The following is an 18,188-nucleotide window of genomic DNA, read 5'->3' as shown; positions in this document are numbered from 1 at the left end:
CAGTATCTACAGACAAGTATGACATCATTTCGATTGAAAGACTTCAGCAAGTCTAAGTCATCTTGTCTATGTTACCCTATTTACCCCCAACCATGGGGACAGGAAACCTAATAACAATAATGTCAAAATACTGGATAATGCAGGAAGCATGAAGATTGTACTGTACCAAATGCTGATGGACACATAAAATACATTTATGTTTGAGATCCTGCCGTCACACAAGCATCACCCCAAATGTCCACCCAGCCCCATTTAGTCAGGCCTCCCTTAAGCACACCTGTAAAATAATTGGTATTGTATAAAAGCACCTTCTTTCTGGTGCCTCCTTGTGGAGTATTGAGTGTAATATGCTATGGAATGTATGGTTTCATGAGTGTGTTAATATTTTGGTAAGCAATCAGTCTATTTCCTATTTCCATTAAAAAAACTTTACTAAACAAAAAATAATTACAGATTATTTCTTCTTCCACTGGTCAAAAAAACTGTGTTGCTCCTGCAACCACTAACTCCAACTGAGAGCAACTGATTGTTACATCCATAAAGGACCATTTCAAAATAAAAGTATTTTGCAAAATAAAAGCGTCTTTTATCACAATAATGCAATACTGCTACATTATTCTTAAATTAGTGCTAAACAGTAAAACATTACAAACAAATCAATTCTGCCTAAAAGCAAAACCTTCCCAAATGTTATTCCTTATCATACGTCATTATACCAAATGTGGCTCTTACAATGAAGTTGTCCTTCCATTTGCTCTATTTCTCATACTTTGTCTTATATTTTGAATTTGGATGTTTACTCTGTATGACCCATATGAACTCTGTATGACCCATATGAACTTTGTGACATTGGTATATTTGGACTGGATTTCGATCACAACTTGAATTTCATTTGTTTTCCGTGATTCTTCAGCCCTTTCCCTAATTAGTGGGACACAATTTCATAAGTTTGGAGGGTCCTGAACGGGGACCCTCTCCCCTACCATTACACCTGCTCTCAGCCACATAGTGTAAGAACATCTAGAGATGGTCACACAGCACCATTTGAAGGCTTGCTTATAGGTTTTGGGAAACGTTTAGAAGTTCCAGCCCCAGAAACTTTGAACACCCTGACTGTATATACAGTCTAACCCTATATCACTGTGTGATATTTACAGCTCCTTAAGAACCGTCTTCTTTTTGTTTTTTTTCTCACTTTACATTGACTGGCTCCTATTTTTTGTGCTTCTTTACTACAGGCTCCTGTGCATTTTTGCTTTTAGATTAGAACATTTTATTCTAAGCCAGAATCACCTTCACAGCAAGTCCTCTCAGTGTGTTGGCGATTTCCTCCTCCTCCCTTTGCCAAAGTGCCTGGCAAAACCAAAACTGCGTTCACAGTCCTGTTCAGAGCCACTGAGCTTTATTTGCTGCAGACACTCTAGTGCTCAGAACTGACTTGACATGATGTCAGTGTGTTTTCCATGTGCCATGTGACATTAATGCTCAGCCTGTGTGCATTACCCATCCATGCTCTCTGAAGTGCTGTGACAAAATACTTCTGTTCTACAACGGCCAACCTTGCCAGCACCTTATCGCCCTGGTTTCATGCCACAGGGTGGAGCTTCAGCATGGGCTCGGCCTACCAGTTCCACAGCTGGAGGGTGTTCGTGGTCGTCTGCGCCCTGCCCTGCGTCTTTGCCGTCGTCGCCCTCACCTTCATGCCGGAAAGCCCCAGGTTCTATCTCGAGGTAAAGATTAAGTGAGGATGAGGTGGGAAACACCATGATCTACTTTTCTTTTTTGCTACAGAGAAAAGTTCTTTTGGTTTTATACAAACAAGCTGCAGATGAAAAAAGGTTAAAAAGAACATTACATAAAAAATATGTGCCATTGGCTATTACAAATCCTCGTGGACAGCTACAGCTAGCTAGCCGCCAGGGAGTGACTCTCCTAACTCAGTATTTTTACCATCTCATCTCCTTTCAGTGTAACAGGGAATCGATGATATTCAGCCTGATTCTCCCCAACCTTATCCCCCCCCCTCCCTCCAAACATGTTTTAGGTGGGGAAGCATGATGAGGCCTGGATGATCCTCAAGCAGATCCATGACACTAACATGAGGGCACGTGGGCAGCCGGAAAAAGTTTTTACAGTGAGTCCCCGCTGACTTCCTCCCAGCTTAAGGGCCCTGGGACTGGACGAGTTCTCACTCGCAGGCTGACGGGAGTTTTACTTACACAGAAGGAGTTCTGAGGGCAGAACGAAAACTAGAATAGAACAGAATAGAATAGATCTTTATTGTCATTGTTTTTAAAAAACAAGAAAATACCGTTTAGCAGCTTTAGGATTGTCAGCATAGAAAATGACATAACAAATGTAAGCATAAATATGAACAAACATAAATAACATACTGTAACAAAGTGAGATAACATGTACCGAAGTACTAGTACAAAATCATAGTAACATAAAGTGCAAGTGAGAAATAAGAGTGTTTAAGGGAGTTAATGAATTTCCAGTTCTTGGGGTGGGGGGTCATTATGTCTCAGTCCGAGGGAGGGGGAGGAGGGGTTCTGCATTTGACTGCCTGTGGAAAGAAGCTGTTTTTTAACCTGTTGGTTTTGGTGCTAATTGTTCTCTATCTTTTTCCAGAGGGCAGTGTAGAGAACAGGTGATGTCCAGGGTGCGTAGGATCCTTTGAAATGCAACTGGCTTTCTTTTGAAGTCAGCCGGTGTCTCTGAGGGGAGGCGGTGTAGTGCTGATGGCACGCTCTGCCGCCCTCACCACCCGTTGCAGGTCCTTTCTGTTCACAGCTGGTGAACCACACTGTGCAGCAGTCAGGAGGCTCTCTGTCATTGACCGATAGAAGTTGGTCTGCAGGTGATGAGGTAGTAAAGCCTCGGTTGGACCCTTGCCACCTGATGATTGGTTCAGAGAGATAACCAATCAGATAGCTTGGTCTGGCCTCCTTTAGTTGCTTGTACCTACCTCCTATACAGCCTGATTGGTTGTCTCTCTGAACCAGTCATTTTTCATTTTGCCCTCAGAATGCTTTTAAGTACAACTCCCACAAGCTAAACTTGGCTATACAAAAGTAAACATCTCCTGTAGTATTTGTGACATAACAGGGAAGCAAAGGACAATAATAACTGACTAACATTGTCAATATTGTTGCATTGGTCTTTGCCGAATATCTTAAAATCCAAGACGACTCTCATGCGCACTAATTTCTAATGTCTTGGCCATTAAAAGGACCTTTATTCCTGGGGCTGTATCATATTGGCTTTTATCAAGTCATATTCTTTCCGCGACATTAAACGGACCGGATGAATACTGGTTTGCTACTGTCATAAAAGTTTGGGGGTTGTGGAATAAAAACTCAAAGTATTCAGTGTGAACCCAGAAAGATTCAGTATCGAACGGTGATCATTTGCTTGCTTCGATGGCAGACAGGTGCATTTCAATGCAGGTGAACAGAATCAAGATCCCGAAGCAGATTGATGAGCTGGTGGAGATGCAATCTGAGACGGGGAACCCCATCTCCAAGGTCCTGTTCAGGACTAAAGCCGAGTTGCAAGGGGTGAGTCATGGTTGAGCCCTTGTCATTTACACACCAGAACCAGCTTCTTGATCTTCACTAAGTTCTTAATGTTGCTGTGGCTGCAGGTCTTCCTCTAGTCCATTGCTGATATCTGGTCAGTTCATTGAGCTATGGACCCACTGAGGCTGAGGCTATGCCATTAGATATACTAATATCCAGTCCCCTGTCTGTGCTTTGTTTTTCTTTGCAGATCTGGTTCACCTTTATGAGGTGCTTCAACTACCCAGTGAAAGACAACACAATAAAGCTTGCTATTGTATGGTTCACTCTGTCTTTTGGGTAAGCTTCATCAAAGGCAAGAGAATTATTACACACATGATTTTAAGTGAATACATCAGTTATGGGCTATTACATAATGTAATTCATTTTCATTTCAAGAATAATATCTAAACATGTCTAGTGTAGGCTGGTATGGCGATGCAGTGGGTAGAATTGGAGATTCATATTTCTTGGTATATACTCACGATTTGGTACAATCTTCAGTCTGTGCTCTCCCTATTTTGGCTACTTTTCCTCCAACGACCCAAAAAAACATGTATTTAAGCGAGTTGGTGTGTCTTTGCTGGGCCGGCATCCTATCCATGGTGTCCTGTTGTTTTGATTAGGGTCACTGTGTGTGGGTATTTGGTTAAGCAATTATAGAAGAGGGACAGGTGAATGGAACTATCATACAGGAATCTTAAGAAACCATTTGAAACTATCCCAGCACCCAGCACCATTCATGCTACACAAACACATGCAAGTGTACACACCCCGGAAGTTTTCATGATGCATGATGAAACCATGTAAGACATATTTAAAAGAAACAAGAAAAACCAATAGATGAATAATAGAAATATTAGGACTGTGAAGGATCCGGGTGGATTTGGGGCAATGGCAAGGCATGATGCAGGCTGAACAGAAATGTGGACGACCCACTTGTGGCTCACAGGAACAGAAGGGGTTTCTTGGACAAAACAGAAAACACTACAAACAAAAAAAGACCTTGAGGGGTCAGAACTAAAATGTATAAGCAAAGACTAATTTTCAATCGGGTCAGGGCAACAAAGGGTAGGCATGCTACAAATAACAGAGCAGACAAACTTCATGCAAACAACAAAACAACAATGAACCACTGGGGAACTGAACTCAGGCAGGAACTTAAATACGAAAACTGAACTGGGTAACGAGACAGCAGGAGTGAGACATAGACAATTAACCAATCGGGAGGGTGCAGGACAACGAGCAATCAGGAAAACACACAAGAGCAGGCACAAGAAAACAGGCAACAGGTGGAATTAATAATTAACTCAGGGACTGGGAGGGGAAAACTAAGACACTGACAGAAACAAGGAAACAGAATCTACACTAGGGGAATAACAGGCAGGTAAAAACACAAGCATGGGCACAAAGCATGAAACCAAAACCAAATACAAATCACAAGACACAGGAACTAGAAAAACTCATAGAAATGAAACACTAGGGAACAAAATGCAAAAACAGAGGAAGTGGGATTCGAACACGCGAGAAAGGGATTTGCAGGTAGACGCATGCTCAACATGTTGAACCATGCAGTTGATGGGGAGCAGAAGAAATCACAAAGACTGACAGGAGGGACAGGATGGCCAGCGACACCTGCTGGCCAAACAGGGAAGGGACACAAAAGACTGAGACAACAGGAGCTGACCCTGACAAGGACATTAAAAAAACCTACCCCTCCACAAGTAATCCTTTGTGGAATCATCTTTTGCTTTTATTACAGCAGTAAGTCTTTAGATATAAACCTCATAGCATGCATAAACTTTCTATCCCATTTCCTTGCAAAATTTAAGCTCCAACAAATAGCCTGGGGATCTCCTGTGCACAGTCGTCTTTAAGCCATTCTGCAGGTTCTCTATCAGACTGAGGTCTAGGCATTGGCTGGACTATTACAAGACTTTGATCTTCCTTTTCTGAAATCATCCCTTGAGTGACCTGAATACGTGCAAACACCTGCAAATTCAATAATGGTGTATAGACCTACAGTAAATCCACTGTATGTGTCGTTGTATTATAAAGACAACTGAATGATCCCATTAACAACACATGCACATATTTAGCATATATATCTATATATATATATATATATATATATATATATATATATATATATATTATATTTGACAGTAGCTCCTCATTTACCAGAGTACAGTACATGAAGAGAAAAGATTAAATACTCTACTGTGGGTCTTTGTCAGTTTATTATTACAGTACACATCAATGGTTTAGATTTCTTTGTGCAATTGGTGTAATCGGTGTGTGTAAGAGGGCTCCTTGATTATTTGTCTTTATGGGCAATGAAAAGGTCCCTCAACATATCGTCAAGGAGTGGGTAGAAAGAAGGGTGAAAAGATCATGTGATACTGTATGTAAATTTACTGAATGGTCAGAGGGAAATCTGGGGTGATCAGATCAGGCAAATGGGCTGCTGACACAGAACTCATGCTGTGGATGGTCAGATTCTGACTATGCCGTGAAAATCAGTCAAATAACAAATGTGTGGATTGTCTGAAGGGCTGGTATCACAGAAGCTTGGCTGCCAGTTGGTGTGAACCTAATCATAGTGATGTTTTGATTGGACAAGCCACTAAGGTGATTTTTAGCTTTACTTACATTCAAAATTACATCTTAAAACAATATTTTATTACAGAACCTAATTGTACTCTTTTTTTACTTCACCCAGGAAAGACAAAAAGACAGACAAATGATTTTACATCTGACTGTTTAGTACAGGAACTGGATGTTAAGCCGACAAGGTTGCATGAATTTGTTGATGGGTATAAAAATTCTGCACTTGAAAAGCACTTTAGATGGTTTTCCCATTCAAACAGTATTATTACAATACCACATCCTGGCTGGCAATGAATGGAAGGTAGTTGAAATTGATAGCAGTCAGCAGCTCCAATCATATTTGCTGAAAATGCCAAAATATCAGCAAAGAGACGACACTTTCTGCAGCATTTGTCTTAAGGCACATTTTCCATCATATCAACTGTCTGGTGAATGGAATTCAATCTTGATTTACCTGATGCCTCTGGGCTGACCTGGGCCCACAGGAGATGAATGTGCCGACCTTTACACATCTCAAGCTCTCTGTTTTTAAGGCTAAATGAACACAAGAGAGGTGAAACACCACAGTGAAAACGTGAATGTGAATCAGTGCATCACAATAACATTATAATTATTATGATTATTATTATTAATGTTGTTGGTATTATTATTATTATTATTATTATTATTATTAACATCAACAACAATAATAATATAGTGATGATGATGATGATGATGGTCATGATGAAGGTGGTGATGTTGATAAATTGAGGGCATAATATGATATTGTTTTTATCTATCCCACTAAAGGAAAAGCCCAGTCAGTGTCAATATGGTTTTGCACTCATCTTAAGTATACTTGATTAATTAGCGAATAATATGTGAAGCATGGACATGTGATCTCACAGCTCAATAGATGAATGCAATGTGTTGAAATAGATTCCCAGTTTTGATCCTGCTTACGTGGCCCAAAGGGGGTTCCTGTCATCAGCCCTTGTACATCCTGTGTACCTTGCTGTGGGCTGCAGTGAAAGGGAGCCATCTCTGAGCCGGCCTACCCTTTCTGTCGGTGTGTTTTCATCAGCAGATCAAAGGCTCCTTCGTCATGGATGGAAACGACACTGCCATAAATAAAAGCAACTTTCAGAACCTTTTAATCAGACATGCTTTAATGTTGACATTGAACGGCTCAGAGTTCAATATCTCATCATGTCTCTTCTGATAGCTAAACAGTAGATGGAACTTAAAAGCTGGTGCCTTTGCAGTTCTGTGGTGGACGCACATTTGTGCTGTAAAGATGCTTCCAATTCATTTAACGGCTGCATTTATTCTACAAAGAAATTTGATGGCAATATCTTGTGCTTCATTCCATTTGAACTGGGAAGTCAGAATTTCCAAGTTCCTAGGCAGAAATTTCAACTGGACTGCCCCCTGAAGTCAGAACTCAGAAAGTTTGAGGAACCTCTGCAACCCCAGTCTCAAAATTCAAGATGGCTTTGCCATTTCAGAAGTGAAAGATGTAGTTATATACTGCTTATTTGCACTTAGATATCATTTGTGTGTCATTAAATTAGTCAAACAGACAGTACTTAACAAACGCTACCTGTTGACTTGTTGCTAGGGTGTTTGTATGCGTAAAATGCCGCTTAATGCCTTGTTATCAACTAGTATTTCTTACAATGTCTAACAAGGAACTTGGCTACAACTGTGGCCTTTTTTGGAAAGCAGGATTTCTTGCTTAACAGTGTAACTTGTCGGATTTAAGGTAGTCTGGGCTAAATGTAATTAAGTGAATGAAGATAAAGGCCATTTAAACTGAGGTACCTTAAATCCAGTAGTAGAAATTTCAGGTCCAGAAAGTAAAGATCCACACCAAGTTTTTGTTTCAACCAGTCAGTTGAGTATAAAGAGTCACAGAGTACTTGACTGGATAGTTGAAACAAAATCTTGGTCTGGATTTTTACTTCATGGACCTGAAATTTCCACCTCTGTTTAAATCTGACTTGTACTGGAATGTGGTTAACTAGGGTGTGATGTCATTCCCAGCTCCAACTTCTGACCTCCAACGTAAGTGGAAGACAGCATTACTCGATGGCATATATAACTATTTTGATAAATGAGTTGTGCATCTCTAAGGCTAACATTACTTTTTACATAGCTAGCTAATTATCTACCTCAGGGTCTTGACTATTGCTACCGTATCTAGCAAAAAGAACAACTTTATGCACTGCAAAACAGAAACATTTCTCAAAAGTATCGTAACACAGAGATCATCAGGTAGCACCTCTTTTATGAATATTAATTAACCTTCCCCTCCCATCCTATGTTTCAGACATTTGCATACTGGCACTGCTACTTTGGAGCACATGAGCATACAACACAAAAATAGGATTATGTATATTTAACAAACTGATACATTGAATCGCCACCTTAAATTATTAATTCATCACGATACATTAATGCATTTCTACACCCCTATTGGATATGGATATATTTTATTCAAGGTTTGTACTAGTATATAAGAATTTGTTCTCCTCTTGCTCTCCTTTGAGACAAACACATATAGAGGTAGGAATGAAACTTAGGGTCAGACTGCAGCCATTTATCTGGCACCCCTGCAGCATTTTGGGGGGGGGGTTAAGGGTCTTGCTGCCCGGCCCAGCGGTGATATGAATACACCATTGACTGCAGGAGTCAAGCAAGCAACCTTCCTATCATAGACACAGAGGTCTAACCTGCAGAATCACACATGATGCTGCATGTATGTGCATATACCTGTGTGTACATGTGTTGCTCTAGAGCGCAATAAGAAAAAAAAGATTCATGAATTAAAAATGATTGTTAATGATTTATTGTTTTTATTTTTTACCTAGGTAACACGATTTGTGTGCACTGTTCGGGTTTAGTGTATACAGTCATGTGTCTCTTAATGACAGGGTTACATTCTGAAAAATGTGTTGTTAGGTGATTGGTTGTTGTATGAGCATCACAGAGTGTACTGACACAAAGCTAGATGGTACAGCCTGCTACACACCTCGGCTACAATAAACTTTTTTATAAATAGAAAGTACAATCTAAAATAAAAATAAAAAGTACAATATAGTAAATACATAAACTAGTAACAAAGTTGTTTATTATCGTTATCAGATATTATCAGGCCAATCTGAGTGGTTTCGCCCATTTTAACCCCAGACTATGCTTGTTTTTTTTCTTATTTTGGGCTCTAGGTTCTATGGCCTGTCTGTCTGGTTTCCAGATGTCATCAAGCACCTACAGGCAGATGAGTATGCATCCAAAGTGAAGACCCACAACAATGAGCGCATAGAGGATTTCACATTCAACTTCACCCTGGAGAACCAGATTCACACCAATGGGATGTTCATCAATGACAGGTGGGAACCGCAGGCCACAAACTTAAAATATTTATTTTGTCTGGTTCATCTTTAGACACTTAGGCATTTCTCAGGTCTCCACAAGGTCTGACAGCAAAGCATATTAGCATGCTGTAGCTGTGCAGCCTGTATTTTCCTGTAGGCGGTATGCATCAAGTCAATATATAAACATTCATCATCAGGGCAAGCAAATAATCCAATAAAATAATAATACTGCACTATTGGTTCACAGAATGAGCCATAAAAAGGAAAAAAAAAGAAAGAAATCAGACAGTAATGGCTGATGTATTTCAGAAGGGTCTAGAAGTGTGTGCTATAGATGTATATACATATATATAGCACTCTATTGTTTACTCTATATATACACCCGTATTGTTTAGAATAAAGATATGTTAATTTAAATCAATACATGCTTCCCGTGACTCATTCCACCATTAATCATTGTGGCATGATGCTACTGCATTATTATTCCAGAGATTTGCCGGTGAATTCATGCCTAGCTGTACCTGTGCAATTTCCCAAATGAGTTATGTGATTCCATGTCCTTTCACAACCAAAATATGCCACTATGGTATATTGGTGATTCAAAATGACCATTATTAGACGCTGTGGGCTGGCATCCAGTCCAGATTGTACTTTACCATTTCTTTTGTGCTTTTTCTGACTCAGCTTTTTCTCACCCTAACAGTGAATGTACTGGCCTGTATTAAATCCCTTAATATCATCCCATAGATTCATCAGCATGAAGTTCAAGTCGGTCACATTCATTGACTCCACCTTCCGAAACTGCTACTTTGATGATGTCACATCTGTAGGGTCCTACTTCAAGAACTGCACTTTTATCGAAGGCTTTTTCTACAACTCAGGCAAGTCTGGCAGCTCAATGCTGGTCCTTGGCCATTTTACGATTCTACTTTACTATATATCTACAAAACTATTGCTGTACTATATTGACTGTGAGTGTTGACAGCAGCTGTCAGTGAAACTTTGCACATGAATGGATCGACAAGGCATTATTGCATATCAAACACTGAAAGTAATTCCCTGCTCACTCACCATTTTGTTTCCCTAATGTGCAGATCAAGTACAGTATAACAGAATGCTCTTATGAGTCATTTAATCTATTTCCTCTTTTTTCCTGCTTCATTATAGATATTGATGACAGCAAGCTGATTAACACAGAGGTGATTAACAGCACCTTCCATCACAACAAGACGGGCTGTCAGATGACATTTGACGATGACTACAGTGCCTACTGGGTCTATTTTGTCAACTTTCTGGGAACGTTAGCTGTTCTACCAGGAAATATAGTATCTGCACTGCTCATGGACAAAATAGGCCGCCTGACCATGTTAGGTAAGCTTCATGAGCTCTGCAGGTGGTGGGTGTGTTTCACTCTCTTGGCTGCTTGTAATGTGATCAGCTTAGAAAAGCAGCTGCATATTGGTTTATGCTTGGCTTTTTGTGTAGCACCCTTTACCAGGCTTCACGCTTTCACGTCCATAGCTTCTATATTGATAAATGGAGAGACTTGCAATACCGAGTGTCCAATATTTCTTATAATGTTGCAGTGCATGTGTTTATGTTTATATGTATATGCAGTTTATATTTTCCTTGATTTAAACATATTTTTCTTTTAGAACCTATGAATTTCTGCTGGACAAGTTGTATCATTTGTCATATGAATGACATCTCCAAATTACTATTACTATGATAAAAAAGCAATGAATGTACAGTAGTTGCAAAAACTAAAGGACAATGGCACGAAGAAGCTTATCAGTGAAATTTCAGTTTCATTTAAACACACACCCCATTACATGAGCATTTCCTTACATTGTTATGCAACTTTGAGTTTATTACCATTATGAAAAGAGTTTATTTTTCTTTTTTTCTGTACCTGGTAAACGTTTCAGACACGTTGACTTTACATTGAGGTTAGTATATCCATCCAACCAATTATCCTGGTCAGAATTGATGGGGAGCCTGAAGCCTTTTTCAGGCGGAAGGGAGCAAAAGTCTGAGGAACGAGCTGGTTTGATGCTTCAATCTCAGGGCACATACATGCAGGTCTACACTGTGGGAAATTTAAAGATGCTGCTTAGCCTAAGAACATGTGGGAGGAAACCAGAGCAGCTGGTGAGAACCCGCACGTCACAGGCGGAACATGCAAACTCCAGCAGAGCTGCGATTTGAATGCCCAGCTTTACTACCCGCTGAGTCACCAGGCTGCCCAGAGTATTGAATACTCAGCCTCAGCTATGGCAAAAATTACAAAATTTATGAAAATATGATACTATTTCTGAATTATTCTGGTAATGAGCTTCTGCTCATATAATCATCAGATTCCATTAACAGGTAATTAAACACGATAATCTTGCATATGCAGATAAAATGGGATCCAAAAAATATCCATGCCTGTTTTCACTTCTTCTTCATCATCTTTATGGTTTTGACATTTTTAAAAGGTGCACAGCGCCATCTGCTGTGCTGGAGTACGGATGGTGGAGAATAAACTGTAAAACCTGGTATTATTGCCTGAAGAAAGGACATCCAGTTATGTCCTAAGCAAGCTGTAGTGATTGTGTCACCATTGTGTTTCTGGAACCCCACTGAAAAAGTCACTTTGGGTCCCTGCCTCACTTAGTGTTCTGACAGTTTGTAGCCAACTGGGGGCCAGTAAAGCTTAGGGGCCTATGCAAATGTGCGGTATGAGTGGTGGAAAGCAACACTGCAGCATATCTCCCTCTATGATTCTAAACAGTCCAACCCACTACATCTACTTTCAATTGCTGCGGTATCCCATCCATTCATCCATCCATCCATCCATCCATCCATCCATCTTCTATACTATAAATAAAATTTCATAGGAGTGTTTTAATAAACCCATCTCTAACATATGACATAATAAATGGCATAAACCTAATTACAACAGTCACTTCGGTAACAGTTTACTTAAGGCCATGTAGTAATTTTCAAACACATTCATAATGCATTATAATACATTCATAAAGCATTATAACCATGGCTACAAATATTTATTAAAAGGCATAACGCATTATAGCCATGTTTATTATGCATTATGACTGCCTTATGAATCTCTCATCTATAATGCACTATAGATACCTTTACAATGCAGTATAGATGCATCCTTAATGTTTATACTGACCATTATAATGCATTGTAAAGGTAACTATAGTACATTATAGACGAAGGCCACATAGAGCATTCATAGTGCATGATAAACATAGCTATAATGTGTATGCCTTTTGATGAATGTTTACAGCCATGTTTATAATCTTCATGAATGCATTATTATTTGTCATGAATGTGTTTATAAATGACCAAAAACACAGTGTTACCATCACTTCCAGTAAGACTGTGATGTTTCGATAGGCTAGCATCCCGTCTAGGCTGTTCCCATATGGGATATGATCCAAGCATCACCCCCCACCCTCGGATGGCTATTTTTCACATTTAGAGATTATAGACACTTTTCCAGAATGTTAATATGTGGCAGCTTTAAGTTTCATGTTACCTCCTTTTGGCTGTGAAGCAGTTTTCTGCCTTATTGCACCAGGAGAACTTCCTGTCAGAAGGCATGTATTGGCTGAACTATACTGAGAAACAGGCTCAGAAATGGGTGTAGTTTCCTACAGCATGACTTTCAGAGCAATAAAATAATCCAAAATCAAAACAGAAGCAAGGAATAACATGACATGGGCATTTACATATTAACAGGTTCAACTAAAATTTTTACCAAATGCAGGAACTATGATGTCAAAACCCAGTTTCCGTTCCTGTTCCTGATTTCTGTAATGGCTTTTTCTCTGCTGTCGACAGGTGGCTCTATGATCCTGTCAGGAATCAGTTGTTTCTTCCTCTGGTTCGGGACCAGTGAGTCCATGATGATTGGCATGTTATGCCTCTACAATGGTCTAAGCATCTCTGCCTGGAACTCATTGGATGTGGTCACTGTGGAGCTTTACCCTACAGATAGGAGGTCTGTCTACATGCACCCGTGCCAACATACAACACATACGTTGTCTCATTTTTCTTTTTTCCAGAATCAGGTTTTGCATAACATGTATGTAACATTTAACAGTATCGAAGAAACTTGAGAATCAGGACCGTCTGATTTATAATGATATTGCCAAATCCAACAGCTGCTTTTTGAGATTCACAGCTCTCTGATATACTTGATATACAGGCAGTCCCTGGGTTAATTACATCTGACTTACGGACAGTTAATTACATCTGACTTACAGAATGCCATAAAGCCTATTATATAAAAAAATACATGGTTCGTAATAACAAACACACACACTGCTTTGTGACACTTCAGCGGTTCCTGGACTTGAGGTACAATACAGTACGATATGTAGTTACTTTTATTATTACTATATTATCATTATTATTATTAATATAGATGTTTTAGTGTATTTGTAAGTGTTTCTCAACTTTTTTATTTGCACCGAAAAGTAAAACACATACTAAAACAAACATTTGACTAAATGACGCTAAATCAGAACCATATATGTACCGGTTCCAACTCACCTACAAATTTGACTTAAAGACAGACATAGGGAACGGATCTTCGTCATAACCTGGGGGCTGCCTGTAAATAAAAAGCTATTTTCTTCCAAAGACTGGGGTACGACTCTCACCTTCTCTCCTTTTGTGTGGTAGGGGGACTGGATTTGGATTCTGTAATGCGCTGTGTAAGCTTGCAGCAGTGCTTGGGAACCTGATTTTCGGGTCACTCGTGGGCATCACCAAAGCCATCCCCATCCTGCTGGCCTCCTCCGTGCTGGTCTGTGGGGGCTTGGTGGGGCTGCGGCTGCCAGACACCAGACCCAACGTCCTCATGTAACCTGCTACCGGCTGTGAAGACGGGCCCTCTCTCTGCAGCGGAGATGGCATGGAGCGGCAGAATGACCTGAAGCATGGCAGTATCCGTGTCACTAAATACCTGCTTATTTATTTCCTCTTTATTGATGTTTTCATTTTGTTGCCACACAGCCAGTGCAGCACTTAGCAATCAGTGCGTCATAGTGTGGTTCCGACGAATCCATGGCTATTCCATACTGATAACATGCTTTCCCTGCCTCTTCTTCAAATGTGCTAGTGACTGCATTGGCTACTCAGCAGCTGGGACAGCAGCGGTGCCTGAAAAGAACTTGAAAACAGACCATACTGAGCTTTCCGTGCATTGTCATAGAAGCTGCTGCTGTTTATCCACATAAGCTATGATAATTTATTCTGATCGAAAGCAGCTCGCTTTCCTTTTCTGAATCTGACAAAATATCAGAATTGCATTTGCTGCAAAATAGGCCTGTAGGTAGAAATAAATTTTGTAGGGGGGTCCGCCAACACTCCATTTCTTTAACTACCCGGCTAGGTGCCTGAATGCTGGGGGGGGGGATTCAAATCCGTTATTTTACTACTTGGCTATTGCCTGGCTGCAACAGCAGACCAGCTCGGTTGAATGAGGAAGACTGTGATATAGCTTATCACAGCTATGTGAGTGTGAACTGGTTCCATGTTACATTATTGATGTGTGCTAGCATTTTGAGCATTTTACATTAAGCAATAGGAAGATAGGTATTTTAAGCCATTAAAACCAGTTTACATTAAAAACATATTATATTTCAAGTATTATTAATGTGTAGATGCATAGTGAAATGTTGGGTTACATATTTCTGTGTTGTAACAAGATTTCCTGTTTTTGTTGGCATTCATTTAACAATTTTGGAATAACAATACATTTTCTTTTCTTGTTTCTCTTCCTGATGAATTGATGCTGTACACAAAGGACCTTAGTTTTGTCCAGTGGCACATGCTGTGAAAGGTGGGGTCCTGTCATGTCAGTCTCCACTGCTGCAACATTTTACAACATGTTTGTAAACATCTACAGTATCTCCTTCAGTAAAATGTCTTTCTCCTCGGATTTTGACAGTGTTCATAAAACTATGTGTCTGGACAGACACGTGTCTCGTTAAAAGACAAGGAAGCTGACCTAAATTAGTAGGTAAGCAGGTAACACTTCACTTGAGGGGGCACAAATGATGTAGTAGTACTCTGTTAATTAACATATTCAGTAATCAGAAAGTGTTAGTTATGTACTGATCCCATGTTCGGTTAAGCAATAACATACAAGAGGGAGTGCGGTTGTACTCCAATATATCATGGCTGTGATTCAGTCGTAAGCCAAAGATAATCACAGCCATGATATATTGGAGTACAACCACACGACTTTGAGTATACTATTACTTTTATACAACAGTTCATCGAGTCTCGTTTCTAAGATAACAGTTATAAGACATAACAGATAATACTTTGCTTGATTATTTATTTAAACATTTACGGGCCACCACAAATAAGAAAAAAGTTGTTCCCACCAGCCAACTGTTGATTGCTGCCAAGCAACATGAACATTCCATCACAACACAGCTCACTTGCCGCCCAACTACTTTGCACAATTGAAATAAATAAGTAATTGTTTTTAGATACACCTGAAAACCGGAGTGATACAGCTGATATGAAATGTCCGAGTGCAGTTGTACTGTGACCTCTTGTCTAATCAGATTTCTTGGTCGGAACTAACTGTGGTATAATCATCATTAATCAGTCATAACAGTTCTTTCATGCAGTTACCATATTTGTTCATAACTTGTACTTGAGTATTGACTGAGTTACTAAGTTACCCCCATCAAGTAAAGGGTTACCAGTAAGCAAGTAAGTAAATCATGAATGAATGAATGTCTTACAGGAAAAATTGATAGTGACATTTTTTTAAAAGTAACGTTTTAAATCAAATCACTGGACATACTTTTTTCCATCTGCTCTGTGTTTATGTAGTGAGGTCCATGATAACAATATTTGCTATCTAAGAAGCAGCACTAAGAGATATATACTGTATCTTAAGATGGCACTTGTACAATATCATTTAGTGTCAGCATTTGTGTATTTCATTTTTTTATTAAATAGAAGCTCGCAATAAGGGTTACTGTTAGACATAATTTCCTTATATGCTTTAAAGCAATGTTTCCCAACCCAGTTCTTTGGGGACCTCGGACAGTCCACGTTTTTGCTCCCTCCCAGCTCCCAGCCAATCAGGAACACCGAATACCTGGCACAGGTGCGCTGGGAGCTGAGAGGAAGCAAAAACGTGGACTGGCCGGTATTCCCCCAAGGACTGGGTTGGGAAACACTGCTTTAAAGAACATTGATGAAACCCTCTTGCAATATTACAGCACTAGAACAATGCACAGCTGTCTAACTAGCTGTTTACAGACAGAAGTTCAGGGGTACTGTTCCTTCACTATGCTGCATCTTAAAAGTAGCATCCTGAACCACAAGACTACATACTGCCTCTTAGATTACAGGCTCTTTGCAAATAATACCTCATCTATAAAAATTGTAGTTCACCACATAAGGTACCTTTTGCTACAGATATAAAACTACATGGAGCATGAGTCATGTGTTTTCTTTAATAACGGATTGCTTGAATAAACACATTTAAATAATTTTAACATATTTCAATATAATAAGACTTGTATGCAATGACCAAAAAGCTGTTGTATTTTGACCCAAGTAACATCAAATATTTGTTTGCTGCTGTAGTGCTGCAAGCAATGTTGGTTTACACAGCTACAGCAGACCCACTTTTGTTTCACAAAAAGCTCAAATCCCAACTCAGACGTGACTGTACTGTACTCCTAGTTTACATAGGAACGAAGCCTGCAAGACAGTGTGTGTCATACAAAAAAATACCACGCCATCAATAATTTCAATTGGGGGCTGCTTTATTCAAGGGTTTCATTTATTGATTTGTACTCTCATTTATTTATAAGCTATGGGTAACTCGTGGAACTGCAGACCTCACAGGGCTCCATCAGTCTTCATCTGTACTTACACTGAAATAACTGAAGGCATTCTCGCCAGATTCTTAAGCCGTGCATGCGTTTACAGTACCTGTTTTAGTTGGTGTTCTGTGTACGTGTTTCCTTGCTCTTTCGAACAGCGGAAAAAAAATGTTAATTTGATAAAATGTGAATGTTTCATTCCTGTTAGCTTCTCTGTCTTGGTTCTCTGTTGAAAAGAATGTGTGTTTGTGAGAGAGCATGCCAGCCAAGGGATGGAGATGATGTACAGAACAGTTCTATAAAGTATTAGAAGTGGGTATAAAATTATTTGCCAAAAAACTCTTCGTGGTATTATTTCAAAGCAGTTGTGTGTACAAAATAAAGTTGCATTCTCTATTGCTCATGCAGTATTTTTTTCTGTTACATTAACACATTTCATTTGTCCTAATAGACATCCAAGTAAGGCGGATAGCCCACTGCATACATACACCTGTTAATTATGACATTAAAACCACTGACAGGTGAAGAGAATAACATTGATTATATTCATACAATGGCACCTGTCAAGGAAACATCAGGAAAGTGAAAAGTCAGTTCTGGAAGTTGATATGTTGGAATTAGAAAAAATGGGCAAGTGTAAGGATCTGAGCGACCTTGACAAGGGCCAAATTGTCATGGCTAGACGACTAGGTTAGAGCATCTTCAATACAGCAGGTCTTGTGGAATGTTCCTGGTATGCAGTGGTCAGTACCTACCAAACGTGGTCCAAGGAAGGCCAACCG

At 39.7% G+C, this 18,188-nt stretch overlaps 1 protein-coding gene across 2 annotated transcripts in view; it reads left to right on the top strand.

Annotated features, from left to right (window-relative positions):
* sv2ca (synaptic vesicle glycoprotein 2Ca) overlaps positions 1 to 17,783 on the top strand; it is a 39,513-nt gene extending 21,730 nt beyond the window's left edge. The window contains exons 5-13 of one of the 2 annotated variants that reach the window (XM_023797022.2): positions 1,597 to 1,730; positions 2,045 to 2,134; positions 3,450 to 3,560; positions 3,772 to 3,860; positions 9,377 to 9,541; positions 10,274 to 10,407; positions 10,694 to 10,897; positions 13,382 to 13,541; positions 14,228 to 17,783. In XM_023797022.2, coding sequence (XP_023652790.2) covers positions 1,597 to 1,730; positions 2,045 to 2,134; positions 3,450 to 3,560; positions 3,772 to 3,860; positions 9,377 to 9,541; positions 10,274 to 10,407; positions 10,694 to 10,897; positions 13,382 to 13,541; positions 14,228 to 14,411 — 1,271 coding nt within the window. In that variant the 3' untranslated portion in view covers positions 14,412 to 17,783. Of the gene's footprint in view, positions 1 to 1,596; positions 1,731 to 2,044; positions 2,135 to 3,429; positions 3,561 to 3,771; positions 3,861 to 9,376; positions 9,542 to 10,273; positions 10,408 to 10,693; positions 10,898 to 13,381; positions 13,542 to 14,227 lie in introns of those variants that run through there. The other variant, XM_023797023.2, reaches the window with a different exon arrangement.
* The last annotated feature ends 405 nt before the right edge of the window (positions 17,784 to 18,188 follow it).

This window comes from Paramormyrops kingsleyae, chromosome 2 (genome assembly GCF_048594095.1).
Source record: "Paramormyrops kingsleyae isolate MSU_618 chromosome 2, PKINGS_0.4, whole genome shotgun sequence".
Lineage (NCBI taxonomy): Eukaryota > Metazoa > Chordata > Actinopteri > Osteoglossiformes > Mormyridae > Paramormyrops > Paramormyrops kingsleyae.
Note: the sequence above shows the minus strand (reverse complement) of the source record. Positions and strands in the feature narration are given on the sequence as shown.